We start from the raw sequence: 27370 nt of genomic DNA, 5'->3' as shown, positions 1-27370 counted from the left end.
TTGCTGTCCTGATGTAAGAGTGACAGGCCATGTCAAAACTGTTAAACACTCTTCTGGGTTCATTTTGTGCCACCAGTCTTTGCTGGCTCGGCAAAACCTACCTGTGCCAGATTGGACTTCCCTTGCCTATTCCTCTGGTGGTGTTGCTAGTCCCTGCTTGTCATTTGATTCCTCTGCTCTCTGTGCTTGGCAGCTGCCCCTTTCGGAAGCAGGCTCGAGTCATGTACTTCGATCTCTTATTCTTTCTGTTTGCATGTTCTTTGTGAGAACTTTTCATGGCAAGTGTTCATTTTCTCGTTTGCTACACAAAACCACACTCTGACGATCAGCTGTGGTGCTGCTTGGGTGGCATCTTCTGTTTCTATACGTTTGTGAGGTTTCTGTTGTGTAACGTAAGCAGCTGCATTTCTCCAAGATCTTTCTTCTTTAAATGCAGTTCCACCTTCAGCTGATCCTAAAGGGGGTTCACCTAAATTAAGCAATCTGGGAAGTTGAGCCATCTGGGAAACTTTTAATTCCCTGTCATGATTTTTGTCCTTTTTCTCCTAACTTTTCCCTTTCTGATGTGTTACTGCGGCTTTTAATACAGAATGCGTAGAAGAAAGCTCCAAAGGAGCTCATGAATACACTGCAATCCTGGCCATTGTGCTCTCTCCCGGAAAGGGAGTCATCACTAAAGTAATGCAGAATTCATTTTGCTTTTTCTTTCTTGGGATATTTTTTTTCTGCGTAGCTTCTGCTAAAATTGTTGTAGTTTGTTGTGTAGCTTTCCCTGGAGCAGATGAAACGTTCTTGACTAAGTTATTGCTTCTGGTTGCTACAGCGTCGTGCAATAATGCAGGACTCTGCATATCACTAGCTCAGACCTGAAGCATGAGGGAACGAGGAGGGCTAACAGTCTGCTGGTAGTTGTGATTCTTGGCCTGAGGATGGTTTCTCTGAATGCAGTGTAAATGGAGAACATGGTTTTACTGTCTTCTGAGGAAGGGATGTTTGCCTTGAAGAAGTTAATTTTCTGACTGAGCTTGTGGGATAACCTTTTGCTGCTATCTCAGCAACTAAAATAGGGCTTCACAGAACGACTTAGCCTAAAGCTACGTATGTCTGAGTACTTGTGTTCGTTTTGCCTCCATTCCAGAGCTAAAAGAGCAGCTCCTGGCTCGTGCGTCACGGGTGGAAGAAATAGAGCGTTTAAAACAAGAATTTGAACAGCAGCGTCAGCAAAGAAAAAGTGAGCATGAAAGTGAGTTGGAACAACTGAGACTGTATTTTGAAAAGAAGTTAAGAGTTGCTGAAGAAAACTACAGGGAAGAATTGGCTTTGCTGCATCAGAGACTGCAAGAACTGAAGGAATATTCGCTGTCAGAATTGGAAGTGAGTCAGGATCAGGCAGGGGACATCAGGTGATCTGTTTTTTTTCTTTCATCTGATGTTATGACAGCTTGCTTCTGATTTACTATTTTTTTAAAATATAAAAAGTGTTAACCTCTAAGTATATTGGGAATTGGGCATTAGGTGGTCTGTAGTTAGAAACACAGCGATGGTAGTCATGAGCGTGCAGTCCTCAGACATTGTTATAGTGGTTCTGTGCCTACTTTCATAAAATAGCAAGTTCATTGGATTTGTGACACATTACAATCTTAACCTTTAAAACTCTTTTCTCAGTTCTGTCGCAGTGTTTGAGGAGACTGAGAAGGAGAGGAGGGATGCAGTTGGTCAGCTAACTCAGCAGCTGGAACAACATCAGGTAGTATTTTTGATATGTTGAAGTTACACATGTCCTGTATTAAAATTGATGTCTGATTCCTAGCTCTTAGGAAAGAGTTAGTTAATTTGAGACATTTATTAAGGCTTAATTAATTTTGACAGTATATTGTGAATTATCAACAGTTATCAGATTAGCAGAACAGATGAAACATGGTGCTTTGCCATTTTGTGTCCTTTGTTTGGGTTATCCTCTGCCTACTAAAGAGCTTATCAAAGCTCTCCTACACAGGTACAGAATTCATGGTCTTCCCCTTCCCTCCCCTCTTCTCTGTAGCATCTGTAGTAATTCCAGAATCATGGAATGGTTTGGTTTGGAAGGGACCTTAAAGATCATCTAGTTCCAACCCCCTTGCCATGGGCCTTTTATTGCTGTCTGTTCTCTTCAAGTGGAGACCATGGACATGGTCTCTATTTATTCACCTGTTTTCATGTACCTTGTAATTTAAGGTCTTGACTTCTTTGCTCAACTTATTTGAAGTTCACCAAGAGTTTCAAAAACTTCCCTTCCTTTATTTTTTTTCTTTAGCTGTTTATTTTTATTGTTTAAATTAATTATAAAAAGTGATATTTTTTTTTAGTGGGGAAATGACAAGCAGACAAGACATACACAAGACAGCATGGGCTCATATTCATTAGTAAATCACACAAAAAACATAATAGTTGTAAATGAGGAACTTTTACATCCTGCCTTTTCTTCTTGCTTGCTATTTGTTACCTAGCTGAGTATGAAACTGCATTCATAGATCATGACTGTGGACTTCTGTGGTGTGTAGAGGCGAGTCTCTTCAGTGCTGAGAGTCGATAGTTTCTCTACCCAGATTTGTGGGGGACCTGGCCCTCTATTATACTTTCAAACAGCCACTGAAACTCACATCTGCCCTGTGGCATGGTTCCACAGTGCTATCTACTTTTTTTTTTCTTACTCAAAAGGTTATAATATACGGATTGTTTTTGGAGGCCATTTTGTTCTTACTCATCCTGTTTCCCTATGTGAAGTACACTAAGCCAGCACTTAGGGACATGGTTCAGTGGTGGGCTTGGCAGTGTCAGGTTCACAGTTAGGCTCGATGATCTCAAAGATCTTTTCCAACCTAAATGATTGTATGATTCTACTTTGTGGGGCTCTGCCTCTTTAGTAGCAGATGCAGTGGTAGGAATGGAGCAAAACCATCAGAGTTTTGGAAAACAAGATACATACCTGTCAAGCAGGTGCCTTATACTGCAATTCATGTAGTGCTGTCATTGAAAGATCCTCGGCATGGTTACCTCGAAGCTGAAGATGTCTTTCTAACCCGTTTCTTGTGCAGGAAGAACTTGCCTGTTTGCAGGTACAACTTAAAGAACAACACAGACATGAATTGGAGTCCTTAAGGACTTCTCTTGCACTTCAGTACAAGGAGGACCTAATGAAAATGAAGATGGATCTGTCAGACAAATATATAACAGAAATTGAGGAAATGAAAAGAAAGCATTGTTTAGAACTTGAGCAGCTCCGTGCCCAACTCTCAGAAGAACATATTAAAGGTAAGATGAGCTGACAGACTGGGAAGTGGTAAGTTGCTTGTGTAGCTTAAATTTTTCTTTAATTATTTAAAGGCTTATCCAAAGAAGTTTTCAATTTGTTATTAGTTTACTCTAAACTATAAACTTAACATGTGTTAATCCCTGGCATCAAGCACTTTGCTTTTTGACTTTTATGGGCATCCTGGCTTGCACTTCCAAAGATACGGTGACCTGAAGTTGATTATTCTGTAGTAAAACCTAGCTGTGGAGCAGTTATTCTTGATGCTTAGAAGGATACTGTCAATGCCTGAATTAATATTTATTTGAAAATTTGAGTGTTGGCTGTCAGCTATGTTAAATATCTCCTGTATTTCCATGAAATGAACATGAACTGCATCCCCCCAACATGGCTCGTAGTGAGAACGTTGGGAACACAGGGGCAGTATCAAAAGACGAAAAAGTCCCTGAATTGGTACAAGCACTCCTTAGCAACAAATGAAAGCACCAGTGTTATCAGTACTCTCCTTAGGGCAAATCCAAAACAGCCTCATACCAGCTACTGCGAAGAAATTTAACTCTGTCCCATTAAAACCAGCACAGCTCATCATCGTGACGTGTTACACATGTGGCTCTAACAGTATTCCACTGTATGTTGGTTAAAAGGATCAGGGCAACTCTTTTGAATTTGCAGTTATGTTTCTTATCTTCATTTCTTTATTTTTAATATGAGACAGTATAATAAAACTGCTTAAATTAGAATGTTGAGAGATGTCTCACCTGCTTTTTGAGGAAGTGCCTTATGTAAATAGTATTCACAAAGGAGGAGATCAATCTGCCACTGTGTTATCCTAAAAGAAGTTCAGCTCCTGTAGCTGTTGCTGATGGGAGGGAGGTCCTGACACAGGTTTCATGGTCCTTTCCCATTATTCTATGTGTGTTGATACCAATAAATTTCAAAGGTGGTGACAAAGTGGAACAGAGAACACAATCGTCCTGGGAAGTGGTTCTGCTTGGTCTGCAGTTAGTGTAGCTGCCAGTAAACTGCACAGCTGGCAACCTTCAGCTTTATTTCTGTGCATTAATAGGACTGTTAAAAGAAAATAAATTCCGGAATGTTTTTGCTTTGCTTTCTCTGTTCAGAAATCACCAAACTGCGCCTACAGAGTGCTCAAGATGCAGCACGTCAGGTTGAAATGGAGGTGGCTGAGCGAGTATCTGTGCTGGAAGAAGAGCACAAAGCGAAGCTCTCTGTTCTCCATGCTGAGAAACAGCGTATTGCAGAGCTTTTAGAGGAAATAAAGCGTTTAAAGGAAGAGATTAATAAACAAAAAGATTTTTCTGTGCAGAACGAAAATCGTCTGAAGGAGGAAATGGAAAAGGTAATTCGCAAAACAGGACTGTTTTGTGTGGAGATGAGCAAGCTCAGATCTGTTGGGAAGGCCAAGGGAGATGGAAGCAGCACTTACCTTTAAATGTGCCAGGTTTAGCGATAGTAACTTCAGCTTTCAGTGCACTTGCGTGGATACAGGCAAACATTGGAACAGGAGTGTGAAGGTCAGAACACTTCAGTGCAAAATGCTTAGTTTCCCTGCAGATGAACTACTTTAAGAGCCGAGGTAGGGCGGGAAGGCAAGTGTTTCAAGGGCCAATCCAGTCCACCTTTTCTGTTGAGTCAAGCATAGGCATACTGCTCCACTAATGTACTTGCTGGTTTTTCAGTTTACTATTTATCTGTTTACCTTTTGAGCTTTAGAGTATGTTTAGATTTTTTTTGTTTGTTTTCCTTTTGTCTTTGGTGCTTTGGCTTCTGTTTTTGTGCCATATGCTTTTTATGTTGCTTTAACTCTGTGTACAAGAACTGCCCTTGTCATGGACTTGGACGCTGCACGTAAAGTAACACTGGAACATATAAGGAGAGGAGAGGTTTAAAAGAGATTGTTAATCATGACCGGTATAAATACGCAAGGTGCCTATAACTTATCCTGAAATGAAAAGTGGCCCCAAGAGAAAACAACATAGAGTATTAATTCTAGAATTTTGCTTTAATCTTTTCTTCTCTTCCTTACCCCAATTAATTCTTAATCATGTGTTGAGTTCAAGTACCTATAAATTGACATTTTAGCCTTACTTTTATTTGGAAGGGTGACTTCCCTGCAAGAATTGAATCTCTCCAAGACCTTAAATGCCTGAGAGTGTTCACTTCAAATGCTTCCGTTTCGATTTGGTGTTTTATGCATTTTTCAATAACTGTGTTCACAGGTAAAATATAAAATTGCTGAGGATCACAACAATAAATTAAGGGAAGCTAGAGAAGAGGTCCAGAAAATAGAGACAATGTACAACGAAATGGAGAAGAAATGGAAATGTGAGAGCGAGGACCAGAGAATCCAAGCAGAAGAGAAGTTATCATTGCTGCGTATAGAACTGCAAAATAGAGCAGAATACGAGAAGCAGAATTTACAAAAGGAGTTTGAACTTCGTGAAGCTGAAATGTATCAGCTTCAAGATCACCAAGCTGCCAGAATTCTAGAATTGGAGAAGCTGGTAAAAGAGCAGCAAAACAACTTGCAGCAGCTAGAGGACAGCCTTGCAAGTGCACAGGCTGTGCAGAAATCTCAGGAGCAGTATGACAGTGAGCTGCAGGCAGCCAAAGCACTCATGGCTGAAGAAATGGAAAAGGCCACGCTTTGTCTGCAGGAAGAATGTGCACTGAAACTTGTGGAAGCACAAACCAAGTAAGTCCTGAGTATTCCAGCACTTACACTTACCAGTTCAGTCGTTGTTACTGCTACCTTTTTCTTATTTTAGTTAATGAGTTGTAGTGATGTAGGTTTGTCACTTGATGGCACCAGCTAACTTACATATGTGAAGCTGGCTCTCCCAAGGAACAGCAGTGTTGTTCATTACGGTTTACTATAGAATTTTGCTTCATGTAAATGCATTTAGTCTAGCAAATCAAATGAAGTACAGTCAGGTTCTGCCTCTTACAGTTAAGAATACAAAACACAGTCTTGGAGGAGGGAAAGTGTTACAGGATGTGTAAGTGGGAAAATTCTCTAAGTTTTTTCAAGCGTTTTCAGACAATTCAAATGAATGTGAACAAGTTTTTCCTGGTGAATGAAGCTGGTGTTGTGCACTGAATACTGCGGTTGATGAGCTGCATATGGTATTCTTCAGTTATGGTTAGACATGAAGGTTGTAACTGCTCAGGTTTTCCTCCCCTTCCTACACCCATTGTTGTTAGTGTGTTAAGGGGAAATATTCAACCAACTGCATGTTTGGATTTGCATGCAATGCTTGAAATTTATCCCTTCTTTCCTCCCCAATCATATGCTCATAGAACAAGATTGGGGAAGTAATTATAGTAAGAAAACACTGAAAGCAGAAACTTAACCTTTACATAACCAATCAGTTTAATTATTGGAGTCTGCATCTAAAAATATTGAAGTGAATCATTACATTAAATTGCAGCATTTCAGATAATAAATCATCTGCATCCAGCTTTAAGCAAACCTCAGAGAGCTGAGGTGGGTTTGGGGGAGCACCCACGTATCCCACATACACTTCCACAGTGGTTTTATGTCTTAGTCTAAACCAGATGGTTTTAGAGATGTTTCTTACAACAGAGGGTGGGGAGGCACTGGCACAGGTTGCCCAGAGAAGCTGTGGATGCCCCATCCCTGGAAGTGTTCAAGGCCAGGCTGGATGAGGCTTGGAGCAACCTGGTCTAGTGGAAGGTGTCCCTGCCCATGGCAGGGGGGTTGGAACTAGATGACCTTTGAGGTCCCTTCCAGCCCAAACAGTTCTGAGATTCATTTACTTCCTGACAGCACATTTGAGGTAGACAAGGTATATACGATGTCCTAGACACTCTTGTATGGCAGTATTTTCTCAGAGAATGATGTTTGTGTTCTGCTCTGTATTAGTGAATAATTTAATAGGGATTCCAGACTTCCTAGTAATAACCAGATGCTACCTGGTGACATTGCATAAACCCTTAATTATGTGGCTATCACATCGTTATTGTGGCTTGCTTTGAATTAGTTCTGTATTCGAAGCATAAAGTATAATTTTTGGAGTCTAAGGAAGGCCTACTTATTTTTTTATTTTTATTTATTATTTCAATTTTTAGAAAAATAAAACCCAACAGTATCTTTTTAACAACATTGTTTTAACTTTCTTGGAAATAATACAGGTTCATGGAGGAGCACAAAGCTATGACTCAGAAATTCACAACTGAGCGAGAGATTCTTCTCCAAGAGCTGAAAAAGAAACACGTTGATGAGCTGGAGCTCCAAAATCAGCAGTTACAGGAGAAACATAAGCAGCAAATTTTGTCTCTTACAGCTGAGTTTCAGACAAAGCACCAAGCTGAAATGGAGAGACTTAAATCTGCACTAGAAAGTGAACAGCAGATTCAGCTTGAAGCTTGTGTTGCTGAACTACAGACAAAGCATCAGGCACACATTGATGAGCTGGAGACGAAACACTTATCAAATCTGGATTCCTTGGAGTCATCCTACCTGTCTGAAATTCAGAATATAAGAGATGAACACAGTCAGGCTCTTGAGAAGCTTCAGCTGCAGCACACGGAACAGCTCCGTGAAAAGGATAAAACGAACCAAGCACGCTTGGTTCAGGAGGTAGAGATGCTGAAATTAAAGCATGCCGAAGAACTTCAGCTTTCCCAAAATAACTTGAAAATTGAGCTAGCTACTGTTCATCTGGAAAAACATAAAGCCATGGCTGTTGAAGCAGAAGCAGCCCATAAGGTTGGTCAGAAAGAAAACTTGACACAGAAGGTGAATTTTCATGGTACATTGTATGGGATCAGCTTTTCTTTGTTCTTGGGGTGTATTTCTACAACCTCCTTTGTGCCAGCACTATGACTTGTGTGTGGCCATGTTGTGATCAGAAATAGGAAACTGAAGCTAAAAATTAAGTCCATCTGTTGCTTGTGTCCTCCCACCTGCCCCCCCGGCCCCCCCAAGTGCTCAGACTCATGGATTTTCTATCTCAGTATGTGAAAAAGGTATGAATGAAGTAAATATTTTTAACAAAATTCAGTCTGGAGGGACTCCACTCTGGGGTTCAGAGCTTCTCTGCCTGCTAGTTACCAAGTAATTCTTCAGAAGTGATTAGAACAAAGTAAATGTAATTGTGTAGGTGAAGCTGCATCTGTAGGAACCCCAAGATCCTCCCTAGTGGCACAGTCTTGAGGGGAAGAATAGGAGAAAGGTGTATCTGAAGGTCCCAGATGGGATTTTGGGAGCACGTCGTGAGTGAGTGGACCTTGTCTTAGGGCCTTTAAGAGAAGACCACGGCATTACTCTTGACAGGGCAAAGGTGTGAGCTCTTAGAGTTCAGATGGGTAAAAAACGATTCCAAGACCACTCCAAGTCAAAGAGATGAGAAGGCTTAGCTCATTGCTAAAACTCCAGAGCCTTCCAGAGAGAGATGTACTGGTTTTCAAAATTGTCTGTCACCATGCCTGCTTCCCAAACTTAGGATTATATGTAGTTTCTGTGCCCACACAGGCTAAGAGAAAGAACTTGGGGGGGAGGAGGGGGAAGGGTGGTTATTTTTCTTCTGTCCTGTCTTTGCCAACTAATCTTAAATCTGCATTTTGATTGTTCTTGAGTGTAAAGACCTTCAGCACGATGTTCAACTTTTTCTTTTTGATGTGGAGTGCTGTCATGGGTAGAGGCAAAAGTAGAGGATTCACAAGATAGGGAAAACAAACCCATTCCAACGATGCAGAGAATGTGTGTGTGTATGCGTGCTAATCATTCATGAAGAAATATTGTTCCTGATGACCTAAAAAGTTTTGATACAGCAGGACGTGCTTTACAAATGGGTTACAAAATATTTGTGCTTACTTTTTTTACCACTCCTTTTTTAATTAATGCTTGCACAGGATGATCTGAACACAGCTCTTCAGAATCAAAGGAGGTTGCTGGAAGAAGAAAAACGTCTGGCCCTGGATGTATTACGTGAGGAAGTGTTGCGTATGGAGGAAAAGCATAGAAAAGCACTTCAAGAACTTCAGGATCTTCATGAGGCCGAAATTAAGAAACATAAGGAAGAATGCTCCGGGGAGCTGGAAGAAGAATTGGGGAAACTAAAAGCACAGCATGAACATGAGCAAGAGGTCAGAATGTTGCTTATACCTAAACCAAACACAATCCGTACTTTAAAGGAAATTCACCTTAGAAGTAAGGCTGTATATGGAGATGCTTTTTGCATTTTTTTTTTTTAATTGTGCCAGTAGGTAAGAAGAGACAAAGTTACCATTTTTAAGCCTTGCTTTACCTAAAAAGACATTGAAGAATTCATATATATGTATTATCCTGAATTTTTAAATTTAAATCCATGCTTGCAGTGCTCTCTTTATTTGAGAGGGGGAAGTGGATCATCCACACTACGCTCTCTTTAAACACTGAGATGGAATAAGATGTTCTATTTATTCAGTCTTTCATACAGTCTGACTTCTGTTGATGGAAGCAGCCACAAGTGATTAAGACTTTATATTTTATATATAACATTCATGTATTAGGAAAGTCACAAACAAAATGAGCTTCATCCGGCTGTAACAAAACAAGATGTGTTATGTTAACATATAACTTAATTTTGCTTTTTCACTTACTGATTTGAGGATGGGGTAGCGTGCTAAATAACTCCCTAATCACTGATGCAGCTTTGTATTACTTGGTGCAGCTCGCAGAAAACATTTAGTTTTGAGGAGCTCCCCTGTGTTCCTTTGGACTGTCAGGCCTTAGAGTTGGTAGTGGCTTCCAGCTGGCCAGTGTGTATCAGAAACTCTCTTTATCTTTGGAAGAATAGCTTGCCTAGGAAGCTAGTTTTGTAGGAAGTTTTAGTGATTATTAGGGTTTTTTTTAAGCCTTTCATCCTAGAAACAGAATTTCTCTTTTCTGATGACTAGTGGCTCTTCTTAGAGAAGATAATAAGGAAAAAAACCCCAAACCTTTCCCTGATATTTTTGATGGACTTCTTTGTTGTATCTCATAGGATAATTGCATGAAGTTTAGCTGTGTAATGTTTATTCCCATTTGAGCAAGAGAATTCACATCTCAACAAAATATTCTCTCCCTGTTTCTCTCCTCCTCTTTCTTCCTTATTTCTTTGAATTTCTCTTAGACAAGCATCTTTTGGAAAGAACAAGCAGGAAGGACTCTCTTAGCTTGACCTGATGCTCTCATGAATATAGGAGATATTTGGTATCTAATGCCTTGTTGCTTCTTATCTGTTTTTATCAACTTGCTTTTTTCTGTAGTCAGCATGGTGATAGATAGCAGTGCTGTATGACCTTGAGGACTGGAGAGAGCTGTTGTCAAAATACTCTTAAGAATTTGGCTGAACTTAATGGTTTGGTTTTATTTTTCTTATTTATACCAGTATGGCTAAGATATTTTCTGTTACTTACTTGTCTGCAGAGGTACGCTTCTGCATCAGCCTTGGAAGTAGAAACCGTGCGAACAGCTCTTCTGGCTCAGTTCGAGGAGGTAAAATTGAAGCAGCAGCTTCAGTTCCAAGAAGAGATTGAGCTGCTGAAGTGTCAGTCGGAGGTACTGCTCGAACAGCAGATCGCGCAGCTGAAGGTAGGGTCTGATTAGAATGCACTGCTGAGCATGCGCTGGTAGCGTGTTGTTCTGAAAATGCAGTAACGGAGGCAGTGCTGCGTTCTGTAAGCAGCTACAGTGTTTACTACAGGGTTGTCTTAAAGACCTGAATTGGATGTGGTGTCCTTCAGGCAAAACAACAACACCACCAACAAAATTCTGTGGAAAGTATTTGCTCTAAGCAACAGCCCTGCCATACGTTATACTCTCAGCATGTCATTTGAAACTTCTTGGTGTCTGCAGTGACTCTGCCCTTGGTCTGTCGTCCCTTGTCTACTGCGCTTGTGTGTGTATGGCAAGAAACATTCAGTGTTCTCTAAGCTTTTTCCAGGTGTGTGATGACGGTGAGCACTTTGTGCGTGAGATTTTTTTGTAGTAGCTCTTAATTTCTGCTCTCTGGGGTTCATCATTCATCAATTTGTTCATTTCCACGCTTTCATCTTCAGGATGTTTGTCCCTGAAAATTATCTTTGGCTTTGTGTATGCTGTAGTAATTGCCTGTTGTCTTGACCCTGGTACAAAATGTCTTCACTGGTGTGGGGACAAGCATGTGTCAAGCTTAGATGTGTGGAGAACACACATCCTGCATTCAGAAGGTGGAGGGAAACTCACCAATGTGCAGAGAGCAGTGCTTACGTTGATCTGTGCTGTCGCTATACTGAGCATGTGTTGAGCTCAACTTGTTGAGCACAAATAAATTAGATTACATTAAGCACCATCTCCTTATTTGCTTCACCTTGGGAGACTTCAACAGATCCTGACTGTTCCTGTCAGTGCTCCAGCCTGAGGTGGGACTTTTCCTTTCAGTTGCACTGACCTTTAGAACTGGATGCTGCAGATGTGCAACAAATTTCTCCTCTTTCCTGCCTCTGGCCCACTGTGGAGGCCTGGTCATTCCTTGAGCTCTCTCCATCTGGTGCAGCTTTGGGTACTGAGTAACAGTTGGGACACCGGAAACCTCTCTTTGTGTTGAAATTTTTGTTGAAATCCTACTGCTAGTACGGATCTGTCTGTTCTGTTTGGGGTTTTTTTGTGGTGTTTTTTTTCCCCTCTCATTACCTTGGTGCCTGGTGTTTTGTCCCAGAAGAGACTGACGAAATCTCTTTGCAGTGTCAGACTTGGCTGTGCCATGGTCTGATAGAGGTTTTTACCATGAGCCTTCCCCTGCCTACTTCCCCTATGCTTATTTATGGCGTTGTCTTCATGCCAGCCACTTTTCTTGATTTCTTCTCCCCTAACAGATTTTAGGAATTCAGAGTTCCTTTCTGCAGTCTGACATACTTTTTTAGTGGAGGCGCTGCTTCTGAGAAGAATAGGCAGGCTGCTTCAGAGACTTCAACCACGTTTGCTGTACTGGTCCTTTCTGTCTGTTCATTTGTATCTTGCTAACTGCTAAGCACTCTGCTGTTTGAGTCTGTAATTCTGGGCAGACTTTGTTCTGCCTGGCTCTGCCTCCTGGATTCTGGGTACAAGTTGGTACTGTTATTGGCCAAGTGCCAGCATTGTTCTTGATCTTGGCTACACTGGCAGATCTTATGGTCTTGCCAAGCAGTAAGCGGTCCTTATCTGAGGAGCTGGTGATGGATGGGTTATTCTGCTAAGTGCAAGGGCTGGCTGAGTCCTCCACAAAGGATCCAGGACAGTTCTGGTGACTACACATGTTCATGCCCTGGGGGAAAATTGTTTTCTTGACTTACCAATAAAAAAAGAAGGCAGCGATCACCTTCAAATGTGTCGGTTTTCATAGATTAAATTGCACTTTTTATACTGTGACCAATTCTGGTGTTGCAGAAACCATTAATTCCTTATAGCCTCTCTGGGAAGGGATCCCAGGCCCTTGTTTCACCTCTCTGACTTGCTGATGCAGGAGTGGGGAATGTCTAATAACCTCTTCCTTCAGAGAGCTTTAGAGCACTCTGAGGTGAGATGCTACTGAAGAGCTTCTAGATCATTTAGCCATGAAAGTCTATCTTGTAGATGTTCAGGTTGTTCTGGTAAGTCACTCCGTCTGTGTGGAACTTAGTACTATGTGTGTTGTATTACTTGAAGTTGCTGAAAATGGTTTGTGTCCATCTCCCGACATGTCCTTCTGTTTTCTGTTCCTCAACACTATCTCAGCAGTCTGAAATGACCCACGTCTCAGTGAGCACATTCAGATACTTCATTTACCTACTTAATGATTTTTAACTTACGGTTTTGGCATAACTTTGTTGTTTGGGGGTGTTAACTATTTAAGTTATTGCTCATTAATCTGAGAGGTAAGGTGTCCGCATTTAAATTAAAAAAAAAAAAAGAGGGTGGCGTTGGTTGGGTGGTTTTGGGTGGTTCGTTCGGGTTTGTTTTGTTTTATTTTTTCCCTCTCTCTCTAAATCAAAGTGTATGTGACTTATGCAGGATGAATTTGAAGCTGAAAAAAAGGCGTCACTTCATGACAAGGAGCAGATGTTGATTCAGGAGAGGGAGAAGGCACAGGCTGCTCACCGAAAGGAGCAGGAGATGTTCTCATCCCGGCTGCAGGAAAAAGCAGCAATAATTACCCAGGTGTGTGGAAAATATTTTAAATCTAGATTTTAAATGCGCTTTTGTGGTTGTATTTTAGCACAGTGCTCTGTCCTTTCTCAAGATGCACATAGAGGGACTGTTTGTATCATCCATGTGATTGCTGGCTTTTGAGGTGTAATGACAGCCTCTGTCTCTGGGCTGGGATGCTGCAGCAGTAACATGGGAATTGAAACTGGGTATCAGCTTGAAAACTAGCCTTCAGCCATTTCTCAGGGAGATGAACACTCTGTTACCAGAGGTTGGATGTTTGCCTTTTTGTTGATTGTGAATTGGTGCCATCTGCATCTGTCACATGTTTTGGTCAAGAAACTAGTGCTCTAGTAGCTTTTGTTAGACAAACTGACGTACAGCTTGGGAGAAGTGAGACAGGCAAACGGATCTGCAAGTGGCTAAGATAAGATTCCTTGGCCAAACAAGCCAAAATGTTATGCCTCCTGTAAAGCAAATATCTGAGCTGAATCTAGGCTACCCAGAAAACTTCAGAGAGAGGAACAGCTTGAAAAAGGTATCTGTTTTAATTAGGAAGTTCAGAAATGTTAAGTACTTGTAGAATGATTGAAATATTAGCTTTGAGTTTTCAAAATAGAAAGCAAAATGAAATACCTTCTCTCACAATTCAGGAGGCTCTGAGGAAAGTGTAAATTTGGAATATGTTCTGTTAGGTCTTTGTGTTTAGTGGAAAGCTGGAGTAACACCAAGAATTTCCCCTCTTGGAAGAAATGTATTACCATTTCCTGCCCTTCATGCAGGATTTGTTGAGGGGCAAGAAAGTTGGCACGGGACTAGAATGCTTTTCTTCCCTTGTAGTTTCCTCCCAAATGCATATTTTGACTAATTTGTTGGCTTACTTATGAGAGGAAGTTTCCATCACTAAATAATACTGATTTGTTTGGCAGCAAAATCCAGGGTTCAGGAGTTTATATATATGTAAATGGGATGGAGGGGTCATCTGAACATATATATATGAGGAAGGAAGGCATTTTTCTAGAAACTCATTTTCAAGTGGAGCTTACAAAGCCAAGAAGTAAGTTAGCCAGCACTGCTGACGATACTGAATTGGGTTGCTGTTCAGATTTGTGTGCTGTAGTGTCAGAATTGATGCTAGGGCATCAGTTTGCTTTTCATTTGCTTTCATTGTTGTGCCTCAAAGACACAAAGCAAAGTACGATGCAACGTTTTTACAAGCTTTTTGCATTGCTTATATGCACTGTGTCAGAAGGCAAGGCAGCTGCCTGAAGCAAAGTGAACAGCAGAAGAGGAGAAATTGAAAACTAACTGTTCATTTTTAGTCTTTCTGCTGTCCCGTGTAGAAGAAAACTGGTGTAACAGCAGATGATGATTGTCTGAATATATGCAAAGTGGTGAAGGCTAAGAGCATTGGTTGATCGCAGTTTATAGTTTAGGCAAAGTGAACAGCTTTGTTGTGCTGTTACTGTGTTTTCCACAGCTGGAAAAGAAAGTGGAGTCTTTAAACCGTGACATAGAGGAGACAAACATGGAACTGGAGATGCTCCTTCAGCGGCGGGATAGGGAAAACCAAGAAGGAGGGAATTTGGTAGCCATGTTGAGATCTGATATCGAGCAGTCCAAGGATGAAAGGTCTGTATGTCTTGGGTTATATAATGCTTAGTGGTTGGGGTTTTTTTCTCACTTTTCCTAAAGAAACCAATAATTAGGCAAAATAGTATCAGTTTAAATTAATAGTGTTGGAAGATATTAATATTCATTTTATTAGCAAGTTTTTAAATTACTTGCTTGTTGTGATATGGAGAGCAAGATTATGGGGTTTTTTTCCTTTTTTTCCTGTGGTCTGATGTAGACTTTAGTGTTTTGGGGTTTTCACTGTTTATAATCTTGGAAAAAGCTAGGAAATGGGGAAAGCCTCTTGGTCACAGAAACCTTTCAGTGCAATATGGATTGGTTTGATATGCCATAGGCATGTGTGGATTAGAGAAGCTGTCATGCTGAATAAGCTTCCAGAAGAATTCCCTCTCTCACCTTTAAAAAGCTGGCTTAATGTTTTCTCTTAAAACTGTAATGTTTTTCATAATTACATGTTTTTATTGTCTACTCTGCCAGAACACCCTAGTTATTTTGATGTCCCAGATACTATAGTAGTAGATGTGGTCTCCCTACCGGTGCTTCCACAGATGTGGAAGCCTGAGATGCTTGTGACTGCAGTATGATCTCTTCATCTGCCTGTGGAGAAGACAGAGGGCTATTGCTGGGCTTGCTCTGTGAAAATGACCTTGTTTTTCATCTGATTCATCTTCACTGATAACTGTGATACAGTGGCAAGATATCCACTTTAGACTGCCAGTCTTAGTTTAAGTGCATGCAATTTTTTCAGTGTTTGATATGCTTTTTTTCTAGGAAAAAACTGCAGGACTCTTACCAGCATGTTTCAAAATTGCTCATGGAGTTGGTGAAGGCCACAATAGCTGTTGAGGACCATATCTCTAGCAAGGTTGGTCTTTTCCTTGATGACAGTCTGGCTTCTGGACATTTTAGAGAAAGTCACAGTACTATGGAAGAAATGGGATTCATGCAGTGTTTCATAAACAAAGACAAGCATCACCTAGAAAAAGGTGAGTACAAATCTGTATAACGGGATACAGTCAGTTCACATTCTTGAAAAATGCCTTTTCGTTGCCTTTTTATGTATGGATGAGGTTCAAAAAGGGGATATCTCTTGTTGCAGTGTTTTCTGTGTCTCTTTCAAGGTTGTTTCACACTTAAAATAGTGTCTATCATTGTTCTGTCATTCTAATTATTTTCGTAGTTCAGGTACTAAAATATTGCTGGAAAAAGCTGAATGGATTATAGGGCAGGAAAGATGACCTTGGTGAATGCAGTTTCAAGCCCTGGTGTATTCAAACACACTGTTTTCCAATGGTATGAAAGACTGACTTTATTTGTCAGCATCGATTTATTGATGTGTACAAGTTTTCACCTCTAATACATCTTCAGGACCAAGTAATGTCAGTCTGACATCAGTTATCTGTGCGGCCAGTTCTGTGTCATGTTATGGTTTTAAACAGCTTGCTTGTTTTCAGTAGATGAGCTGCTTGATGAAACTCTCACAGAAGACAACCAGCTATCTCCAGTGACTGACGAGGGGTCCGAGTTGAGCCAATACTTATGTGAAAGTGTTTTTGCAAAGCCGGAGTTGGCATGTGAAAATGAAGAAATGATACTGAAAATTGGTCATCGTTTGCGCACGGCAGTGGAGAGACTCCTGGAACTGGTTACAGAATCAACTAAACAAGTACCATTTTCAAATCTGTCGAGATGTATAATTATAATGAAAATGTGAAATCTGTTTTAGGGCTTGTGTATTTAGCACCCTGTAGGATTGGCTACTAAAATGAAACATCTTGTCTGAATACATGACAAGTTATCAGTATAGGGAGATGTGCATACCCATCCACGTGCTTCTTATGATGAAGGTTTTGCCCGTATTTGACCATCTCTTACAAATGAGATTTTATTGAGTTTTAATTTTTTCCTTCTAGCAGATCCTATAGGCAGGCTACAAGTTGGTTGCTTTAAGTAGATTTAAACTAGGATTTTTAGATGCATTGGATAATTTTAGGACACCAAGAGTTTATGCGTTTTTGAACGGTTTTTATCACACTTCACGTCAGTGTTTCTTCAACATTGATAAAGAGGTTCAAGAAAGCTCAGTCTCATGTTAAAATGTTTTGGGAATACATAGGTAGCAGCAAGCAAACATCTTTGTGATTACATACCACTTAATTGCAATAAAAGGAGCTGGACTCAGTATCATAAAAGAATTTGGGTATTTCCATACTAACTTTTGCAGTGTATAGGCATTTGGCTTTGGGAAGAGAAGCTGAAAGTCTGAGGTAGATGACTAAGTAGGTATACACTTAAAGGATTGAATTTAGTGCTACAGTAATTAATTTGTTGAGTAAGGAAACCCCTAATTTAAGAGATAATGTAAAGGAAAGGAATGTATCTGATGATCTTATCTTCTCATCCGATATTTTCTGCAACCTCTGTGTGAAATATATATTCACCATCTTAAGTCCCTTGTAGAATGAGGTGCTTAAATTTGTATTTTTGGGTACTGATGCTGGTTTCACTGGCATGTAGCTAACTGGTGGTTAAAGCACTTGCCCAATCCATGGCACATCTAGATTCTAGGTCACCTTCATCAGCTACATTCAAGCATACTTTGCGTACCTCTGTGAAATGTCCTGTCCACCAGGATGAGCTATACACAAGTAACTGGGAATGGGGTTGCCCTATTCCTTTCCTCTGGACTTGAGATATTGCATATAGAACTGCAGGATACATAGTCTCAGAGAACTGGTGCCATACCTTGGAAATCTGATGGTGGATTGACTTCACTGTCTATTAGACATGCCTGAATCTCTTGAAGAATTTAAGGGCAAGGATGCTTTGAATTCCAGATGGCTCAGGAATTGTCCAGTTGTGCGGTTTAGCCAACAGGGATGTATTTCTTCTTACACACTGTAAAGAAACATGTGCCTAAGGAAGGTTTGTGGCAAAAACATGGGTATGTGAATACAGGGAGTCCCCAAGGTGTCCAGGGATTTTGTACAAAGTCAACTTAGTACTAAAATGAAACTTCAAAGCCTGCACCTTAATGTGTAAGTGCTATAAAAAATAAGAGGGTTCTTGTTTAAATGTCTGTAGTATTGTTACACTGCATGTGCATCCAAGGCCTGATGCTAGGGAAAATTGTTTACTTTTAGCTGGAGAAAATGCATGAAAACCATGCGCAGTTTGAAGAAGAATTCAACCGCCGAAATCAGGAAACTGCCCAAGTGGTTAGTCAGCACCAGGAGCTAATGGAGTGTCTCAGTGAGGAAAGTGAGGCCAAGAAGCAGCTGGCACTAGAGCTTCATAAAGCAGAGGGTAAGAAAACGAAACCAACACGAAGAGGTGTCAGTGTCAGTTATTTATAGTTCATCTCTCCAAATATCTATGATTTGCTTTTTGTGTCTTTTCTTGTTGATTTGCTTGCCTATAACCCATTTTCTGCATTTCAGATTACTACGTTAACTTGAAGCATGCATTGTTTCTTGCAAATTACTCCTTAATTCTCTTCATTCATTTCTCTGGGCAAGTGTGATAGTGCTCAGTCCTATACTTACACCAGTGCCTGCGTGTGGAAAAATACTGTAATTTTTAATGGTTTGCATTTACGTCTAAACGTGGGAGCTTGGATTATTGAAAAGAAGATCTACTCCCAGTGTAAATCAGCCTACCTGTCTGACCTTGAAAGGGTTCAGCATGAACTACAGCAGTGGTTGATGGTCATGCAAGCATAAGGAGATTCCCTAAGAGACACAAAAGCTGAGGCAGCTGATCTCAACGCTGTCACAGGCTGTATACTGTCAGTCTGACTCCCCCATGTGAAGATGACGACTTGAGGCCTTCACCTTCATGTAGGAGAAGCTTTGAGGGTTTCCAGGTCCTCCAAGTTGAGCTTCTCTCCCTAATAATGGAATCTGCTTTCCACTCCTTTTCTCAGTCATACTTCTTTAGGCTTATTTGGTCTTTCCATAATCCTTTTTCCTTCCTTTCTGTAAATCATTCCTGGATGTCTTGCGCTCTGAATCTTACACTTGATCTTTTGTTCTGTACATTGTGTTTCTTTGAATCTCAGCTGCCAGCAGGGGATGGTTCAGGCTGTCCGATGTTGTGATTTGATCCCAGGCCCTCAAGGCTGAACAATCCACATACACATTCTGTATGTTTGGAGATACTGTGTGATATGGCAGCCTCATAAAATCTGTTAGAATATATTAGCTGGTACATTTTATTTCTTAAGATACTCCAAAAGGTCTAGCTACAGCCTAATTTTAAGTCATCTTGCACTTCCTCGTTTATTTGTCAACTTCCACAGTTTGCAGAAAATTGTTTACACATGTTTTCAAGCTGCTTTTTTCAAACAGATGAGTTTGTCTATTGCTTTATTTGCATTCTGACTTGGGATTTTAGGCATTATCGAAGGCTATGTTGCAGAAAAAGCTGCACTGGAAGAGGCCTTGAATCTGAAAGAGGAATCTGAGCGTCGCCTTGTGGTGGAGCTGGAGAACATGCGGGAACGCTTTCAGGAACTAACCCAGGAGCAAGCAATTCTTGGTGAGGAGCGGGTATGACACTATCAGTGGAACACACAAGTATGTGATATGATCTAAGCTAACTACAGGGAGCTTGTGTAGGGAAGGTGGAGTAGGATAAAGGCGAACTACTCAACGTACTGGATGGTGTCTGATAACAATGACTGGAAGTCGGGGCTGTGTTAACTCACACTGCCAATGAAGGAGCACGCGTTTTAACAGTGACTGCTTTATAAAGACCCTGAATAATCTCAGTGTCATATAGCTGGCTTACATGTAAGATTTTTTTGATTCACAGGAGAAAATTCAGAGATGTTATGTGACTTGCACTATGCAGGAACCCAAGACGAGTTTGTGCTGGTTCTTAATGATGAATCTGTAAATCATTTAAATACCATCATACAGTTTTGACTTCTTGAGTTTGCAGTCTTGATGTCATTCTAGTGCTTCTGTAAGTGAATTTCTCTATATCAACTTCCAGTAGAAATTTATCATTAGGGATCACTGCCTTTCCAGTTCTGCAAATGCCAACATTACGCTCCCCTCAGCTCTTGTCACCACAATGGCACCTTCAGCTGTGTCACATAGGTCTTTACTGCCCGAGTGGACTACGTAACGGTTGTTTGTACATAGCTCATGCTTAGGTCAGAAATAAAAATGGCAAGAAACAGCTTTCTAGTGAATTTCTCCACTGTTGGTAGTAGAGGTGTAAAGACTCCAGGTTTCAGTGTATGGACCCAAATTCTGTAGTGGGGGCATGTTTGACTGGACACTGTGTGTTGCAATGATCTGTCCACTTCTCGAGCCTCTGTTGTAGCATTCTGCCTGGCTGCATCATTCCTCTGCAAATCTTGTCTGCCTCCTGCCTCTCCCCTACCTCATCTTCACTTCTTTTCTTCACCTTGCTGCTCTTCACCTCTCTTCTGACTCTTGACTCCACCACTGTCCTGCTCCACTGGGCCTCCACCCTTCTGTGTTCTTCCTTTTGGCTCTGCACTTGACCTTTCAAATAGAGAGCAGCTGAAATACTCATGTTGTACATAGAACCATGGAATGGTTTGCGTTGGAAGGGACCTTGAAAGGTCATCTAGTCCAACCCTGTTGCAGTGAGCAGGGACATCTTCAGCTAGAATAATAGAATATTTTCAGTTGGAAGGGACCTTCGTAGATCAGCTGGTCCAACTGCCTGAGCGCTTCAGGGCCAACTAAAAGTTACAGCATGTTACTAAGGGCATTGTTCAAACACTGACAGGACTGGGGCATCAACCTCCTCTTCAGGAAGCCTGCTCCAGTGTTTGACCACCCTCTCAGTAAAGAAATGCTTCCTAATGCCCCTCCCCTGAGGCAGCTTTGAACTACTCCCAGGGGTCCTATCCCTGGATCCCAAGAAGAAGAGGTCAGCACTTCCCCTCGTGAGGAAGCTGCAGAAAGCAATGAGGTCACCCCTCAGCCTCCTCTTCTCCAAACTGGACAAACCCAGAGTCCAACCCCCTCCTCACAGGACATGCCTTCCAGCCCTGCCACCAGCAACTAGATCAGGTCGCTCAGAGCCCCGTCTGACCTGACCTTGAGTGGTTCCAAGGATGGGGAATCTACCGCCTCTCTGGGCAACCTGTGCCGGTGTTTCACCACCCTCATTGTAAAAAATTTCTTCGTGGTATCTAGTTGTGTATGTTACCCTCTTTAGTTTATAACAGTTACACCCTGCCCTATTGGTACAGGCTCTATTACAAAGGACAAGTATTAGTGTATTAAACGTTGTGTCTGTCTCTGACCTCTGACATGACATCTTAACACTATCTTGCTATTCCCTTCAGCGAAAACTGAACAGCGGCCTCATGCAGATTGCCCTGGCTTACAGAGTCTATGCTCATTTGCCCAAGTAAGCAGAGGAAGGGGTGCGGACAGGCCTCTCTTCGTTGGGGAAAGGCAACAGAACATAAACAGAATCAGGGGCTGTAACTGAAACTAAATGCATGTTGTGCCTGCTTCACAGCAATGATTATGGCCTCGAGTGAGATGTCCCACAGGAAAGGCAAAATAATTCCATCATACTGTTGAACACAAGGATGTCTGTGTGTTACAGAAATGTGTGATAGTGAGTCCCGCTTGCTGAATCCTGCTTTGGATCGCCTGGGAGGAACTAAAAGAGGGGTTTGAGGCACTATTTACCCCGTCTCTATATGGCAAAAATTGCAAAAAGAGAATATTGATTGTCTTAGAAAACACATAATTGACTAGCCAAGAATGTTGCAAGAAACTTCCATGGTTATGATATAAAACCATTTCTATAGTAGCTCTGGCCCAATGAGAGACATGAATCAACGTCTGTCATCAGGAGCTTTGTGTCTTAATAAAGGTGAAGTGCATTTTTTCCCAATAAAAGGTAGGCACCATGTGTATTAACATAGGAATCTTCAGTGATTTAGAAGATGGGATGGATCACAGTGTCATATTCTTGCCTTGAACGTGTCTGTGTGTTTCCATTTCCAGGAACACCTATTGCTAATGTAGCACAAAAAGAAGGTTCAGGTTGGTAATGATGAGTGCGGGTGTTTCCTGATTTGTGTTGCTGTAACACTGAGTGAATTAATTGATGGCTTTGATTTTATTTTAACAAGGAGGAACAGTACTTTGTAAATAGGCCCATGAAATTATAGGATTATGAGTATTTTGGTAAAAAAAAGTACAACTTTTATGGTACACTAGAAAACTACTGAAACTGCTCGATACTAAAATACTCAATGCACTGGTTGATATTTACAGGCAAGAAAATGTTTTGGTGGTGTTAGGCTTGAAATGCATTGTGCTGTTATCTTCATGTTTCCCAGCTTCGTTTTTCTTCTGAGGGGATGGAGTGGGTTGTGAGCTTCTGATGATACACAGTGGGCTCTTCAAATTATTAAATTAATTTAAAGGCAGAAAAACCCCCCATTTGAGTTGATGTAAAATAGCTAAAAAAAATACAGCAGGAAGTGAAGGAATTCTAAGGGAGACTAGAGTAATGTAATTGAATGGGTGGGTAGATCAGAAGAACAGGGGAGAGCAGGCTTGTAAGGAAGCCTAGTTATGGCAGGAAAGTTGAGACTGAAAACAAGCAAGAAGGATCTGTAGAGTTTTACAGACTTTGGACTGTAATGCTGAAGTAATAATTCTAGGTGCTGAATTGGGAGGGGCATCTTTTTCCTTTTCTCTTTTATTTTCTTTTTCCCCTCCTAAACTTACTTAACTACTGAGGAGCAAACATCGAGATCTGATAAATTCGTAGCTGCCTTGATTAGGTTTTGTGGTCTAGTCAAAATACAATTCTCTTACTGTGTTTTTAGATTAATTTTATTTATATGCACAGAGCTTTTTGTAGATGTGCTCTCTTGCATATTCACACTTTTTTTTTTTTCTAGACCCTTTCTTTTTCCCCCAAAGGGTGTGAGCTGGGTAAACCAATTCCCTCAGGTGAATAAAAAAGAATTATCTAGGTAAATTCCAGTTAAAAAGCTGCACTGGGCTGACTTGCCCATTACTGTATCTTTATTCTTTCTGTCCTTTCTGATCATCCTCAGACACTACTTAACATAGTTTTGATAACCACCTCTCTGACCTGAAATTTGCTGCTGCCCACTCAAGGAGAGGAAGCACCTAACCTCGCGGGTTGGAGTGTATTTGGGGATCGGTGCTCTCCCGACGGCTGCAGTCCAGCTCTTGCCACCGGCTTGTTAGAACTTGAACATTTGCTGCAAGTGCTGAGCCCTCACATTCATCCCCTTTCCCCCAGCCTAGCCATCTCTAGTACTCTTCCTCTGGTTTGGAATTGTTTGTAGTATGTGGAAAATAGGATGAATGAACATCATATTGGTTGGAGTTGATTGGCATGGCTTATTCCTTGCGGAGCTGATGCCTTCCCCTTTTTTGATGTGGAGTACTAATGGGAGTAGAATGGCCTTGCTAATAAAATGCACTTAGAATGGAGCTTAGCATTTGCTAATGATGATCTTGGGAGCGGGAGGAGTGTGCCGGGGCACGGCTGAAGTGGAATTGCATGATTTGAATTAGCATTAATAGAATAGCAGGTTTGTCCCTACAAAGAAATGAATTTGTGATCTGGTGATCTATCCATGTTGCTTGAACTGACGTTTATACGCTTGGGGAATGCGTGCTTAAAAAAAAATTGCTCAGACAGATCACACTTAGTAAGATTGTCACAATCTGGTGCCTGCTTTCTATGCAACGTTTGGAATTCTGTGTAAAGCCTGTTAGCCTATGTACTTTTCTCCATTAACTTGCGTTTCTGTCTGAGGAGGTGACCGGGGCTGTTTATTTCAGTTTATCTAATGAGTGTTTTGTTCCTCTGAAAGCAACAGTGTTCTTGTGAAGATAAAAAGAAGTCTTGGGCACGTTAATGACCATGTTTCTTAGGATACAGAAGGAAAAATTCCTGTGCTTGCTTTCACAGAAGTCTTAGTTCTTTACTCAGGGGTCAGTCCACGCACGTGCCTGGCCTGCACACCTGTATCTGTACACGCTGCACCCTGCTCTCCCCTGTGCACAAGCAGATACAGCAGAGTGCTGTTTAATCCCCTCTCCTGCCTGACAAAACACAGCACTTGGTAAAAGGTGTTCTCTGTTTTGCAGCTACGGCTGGGATTCCTTCTTGCACTGGAGTTGAGACTGTCATCGACTTTTTTCTGGACTGTGTTTCAGCCTTGAGCAACTTGGCTCTGTTGCATCTCACGATGGCAGGAGGCTGTTAGAGCTCCCTTTATGTTGTTAGAGAAACAGCTTTACGTCTGTTCTTCGTTTACCTCCACACCTGCTGCCAGAGCCTGAGTTACATCTGCAACTCAGTGGACCTTTGCTTAGGAAACTCGGAGCTGAGTTCACGTGATTATTTAGCACTCTGCTAGAAAAAAACAGGGAGCATGGCACAGGGATTGCACAGTTGCTGTTAGTGTGTGAGCGTCTAAGATACCAGTTTGCAAAATTTGTGCTTGGAGTGAAATGTAGTTGGAATGTAGTTGTGGACTATCACTCAAAGGCAGAAAGCACTTGCCAGGACTAGAGCTTTTTGAGATACCTAGTCTGTGTGTATCTCCAGGAGTTTATCAAAGCTCTTTGTTAATCCTATGATTTGTATTTATCAGCCAATAGCAAACTTCAGATGGCAGGAGAAGCCAGCATATTCTTGCGTGAGGGAGGGCAGGGCTCTTAACACATCGACTGCAAAACACAATGTGTGTTTTTATCCTGCAGCCGGTGTGTGTCACGCTCTCACATTGGCAGTGTATGTGTACACTGTGCATCACGAAGAATTCAAGTGACTGATAAGTGATTTTATGTCCATTTCAGTTGGTTTCAAAAGCTGCCATGGGTGCTTAGCAAATCTGACCAACTCTTAAAGAATCTGGTACAGTTCTTTATCTGTGAAGTTTCTTTTGCTCAGTTAACCTCCTAGTTTTATCTTGTGTATTTTAGTATTGTCTTAATGCAGAGAAAGTTAGTTGCTGCACTAAAAGATGGGGTTGACTACATCGTGGAGTCACAGGAGTGCTGTGGACCTCGAGAACTCACATAGTCCATAGTTTTGTCCTAAAACAGAATCTACTTCACTTGTTTCTCCCTGTCCAGCCTCTTGGGTTTGCAGAGACAGAGACTTGGCAGTCCTTGCACATTCTGTTCTGTTATCCTTAGTGCGGTGACATTTGTCCCCAGTGCTTAATGTAAATTCTATTGCATCATTCTAAGCTTGGGAAGCTTATCCTCTTAAGCATGAGCCTAGAAATATTCATGTTTCTTGGCTTATTTTAAAATGTCTAGAAATTTAATTAAATACCTGTGGATAGTGAAGCACTAGCAAAGATGTAAGGAGGCTGTGGTATCACTTCAGTTTTTGAAGGTTTGTAATAGCAGCTTAAAGTGATGTTAGGTCAGAAATCATGTGGATTGAGTAGATCATGATTGGAAAAGGGAATTGTCCCATTCTGGGAACTGGGCTGGATGACCAGTTAAGGTCCTTGTTGGGATTGTAGACTTCTTCCCTGTGACTGAAAACATTTAAGATAAATAATGGAACATATGAAAAATGAAATGAGCTCTTGCAGGACCTTGCTTTAACTACTAAAAGCTGGACCTCTAGCATTTTCATTTTCAGGTTACTTAGCTGTTTTTGCATTAAGATAGTTTTGCTTCAAGCGCATTCACAGTACAGTCTCATTTTTGGGTCTCCTAAACAGTGTATTCGAGTATCCAACTGATTGAAAATGGTGTTTGTAGGTATAAATTAGCTCTTGAGAACTTAAATAATCTTGAGCTATGCACATTTTCATATTTCTGGTATTTCTTTGCGGTTTGTATAGGGCAAATATGTACCATCTTTTTCCCAGATGTTTCTTCCCCTTCTAGCCTCAGAATTGGACTAATTTTCTCTAAGGGTGATTCTTCCCTGGGTTTGAATCCTCACTCAGGTTCAGAGAAAAAGCTGAACTTTGCTTTCTTATAGCTGCTAGCTTCAGGGTGGGGCTGGGCAGAGGTGGAAAGATGGGCTGGGTGCTAACTCAGCAGTGTAGGCAGCAGCAGCAGGGTCCAGCGATGCATGAGGTAGGGGAGGAATCGAGAGGCTGACCTCAGACTGGATGTTGATGTCTAAGGCGGATCTCGGCGTGACAGTTTGGAGGAATTGAGGATACTGTATTAGATGGCTTGACTGGGGGGAGGTTGGAAGTAGGATGGGAAGTCAGGATGGAAAGGGGTGGTGAGGATTTAGGATAGGACACTGAAGGATGGGGCAGCTGGAAGGATGGTTATGTGACAAGGTGGTTGACACACGTGGGGCTTAAACTTAGGGATGGAGCACATCTGTAATGGAGTGAATTTGCAGGACTGAGGATCTGGTGTGGTTTGGAAAGAGCCTGTAGGGCAGGAAGAGTGTGGAACCGTGATTGAGAGGACAAGGACTTAAGGGAGGGAATTTGAAGGACTTTTGGTCAGGTGAGGTGGGGGCTCTCTGGAACTTTGAGGTCTCCAGGGGTGAAGGTGAAACCTTTTTATGGTTTCTCCAGCCAGGACTCACCTGGGAGTTGAGAACAGATGCCTTCGTCCTCCTTTACTACATCGTACAGTAGTCTTATCAGAGGTGGCTTTCAGAGACACGATGGGCAGCCGAGTGTCAGGCTTCCTTTTGTGTCTCTTAGACCCACAGGAGACTTTGTTCTTTGGTTTTGATGCTGTCCCAAGTACCTGAATTGAATCTCATCTTAAACTCACTTTGATTTTTGTACCCTGCGCTGACAACTTTGTTATTTCTGTGTTCTTATCCAGGGCTACTGAACGAGGTAGAGTTTTTAGCAAAGGAGAAATTAGAGCTTCAGTGTCAGGCAGAAAAGGACCATTCCAACTTACGCTCTCAAATGAAAGTTTTGGAGGTGGAACTGGAAGAACAGCTGCACAGTAATCAAGACCTGGCGACACAGTTACTGGAGGTTGCTGAACTGAAACAGCAAATTCAAGTTCTTGAAAAGCAGCTTAAAAACCAGCGGCAGTTTATGGATGTAAGCAAGCTTGGTACCACATTTCCGTGTTTTTGGAGGTGATAAATACTCTTCCTTGTTTGTGACTGAGACTTAGAAGATGGTTTCTAAATGGGATACTTTGCCTTTTGTTTGAACAGCAACCCCCAAATTTTTCTGGTACTCAATATTTTAATGAAATGCAAAGTTTCTTAAAGAAGTTTTTTATTATCTCTGGCTGGGTTTACAGGAACAAGCTATAGAAAGGGAACACGAACGT

The 27370-nt window shown here is 41.4% G+C and overlaps 1 protein-coding gene across 1 annotated transcript in view; it reads left to right on the top strand.

Annotated features, from left to right (window-relative positions):
• Positions 1 to 27370, top strand: part of PCNT (pericentrin) — an 83024-nt gene that overhangs the window by 20145 nt on the left and 35509 nt on the right. Inside the window, 16 exon segments of the mRNA XM_010149762.1 lie at positions 1139 to 1403; positions 1666 to 1747; positions 3075 to 3291; positions 4411 to 4649; positions 5530 to 6005; positions 7466 to 8042; positions 9188 to 9421; positions 10725 to 10889; positions 13305 to 13451; positions 14920 to 15071; positions 15846 to 16060; positions 16529 to 16740; positions 18218 to 18380; positions 19470 to 19613; positions 26903 to 27132; positions 27341 to 27370. The exon segment at positions 27341 to 27370 is cut by the window's right edge and continues 24 nt beyond it. Of these exon segments, the coding sequence (XP_010148064.1) occupies positions 1139 to 1403; positions 1666 to 1747; positions 3075 to 3291; positions 4411 to 4649; positions 5530 to 6005; positions 7466 to 8042; positions 9188 to 9421; positions 10725 to 10889; positions 13305 to 13451; positions 14920 to 15071; positions 15846 to 16060; positions 16529 to 16740; positions 18218 to 18380; positions 19470 to 19613; positions 26903 to 27132; positions 27341 to 27370 (3548 nt within the window).

This window comes from Eurypyga helias, unplaced genomic scaffold, assembly GCF_000690775.1.
Source record: "Eurypyga helias isolate BGI_N326 unplaced genomic scaffold, ASM69077v1 scaffold13174, whole genome shotgun sequence".
Taxonomy (NCBI): Eukaryota; Metazoa; Chordata; class Aves; order Eurypygiformes; family Eurypygidae; genus Eurypyga; species Eurypyga helias.
The sequence above is the reverse complement of the archived record's forward strand: the minus strand, read 5'-3'. Positions and strand labels throughout refer to the sequence as shown.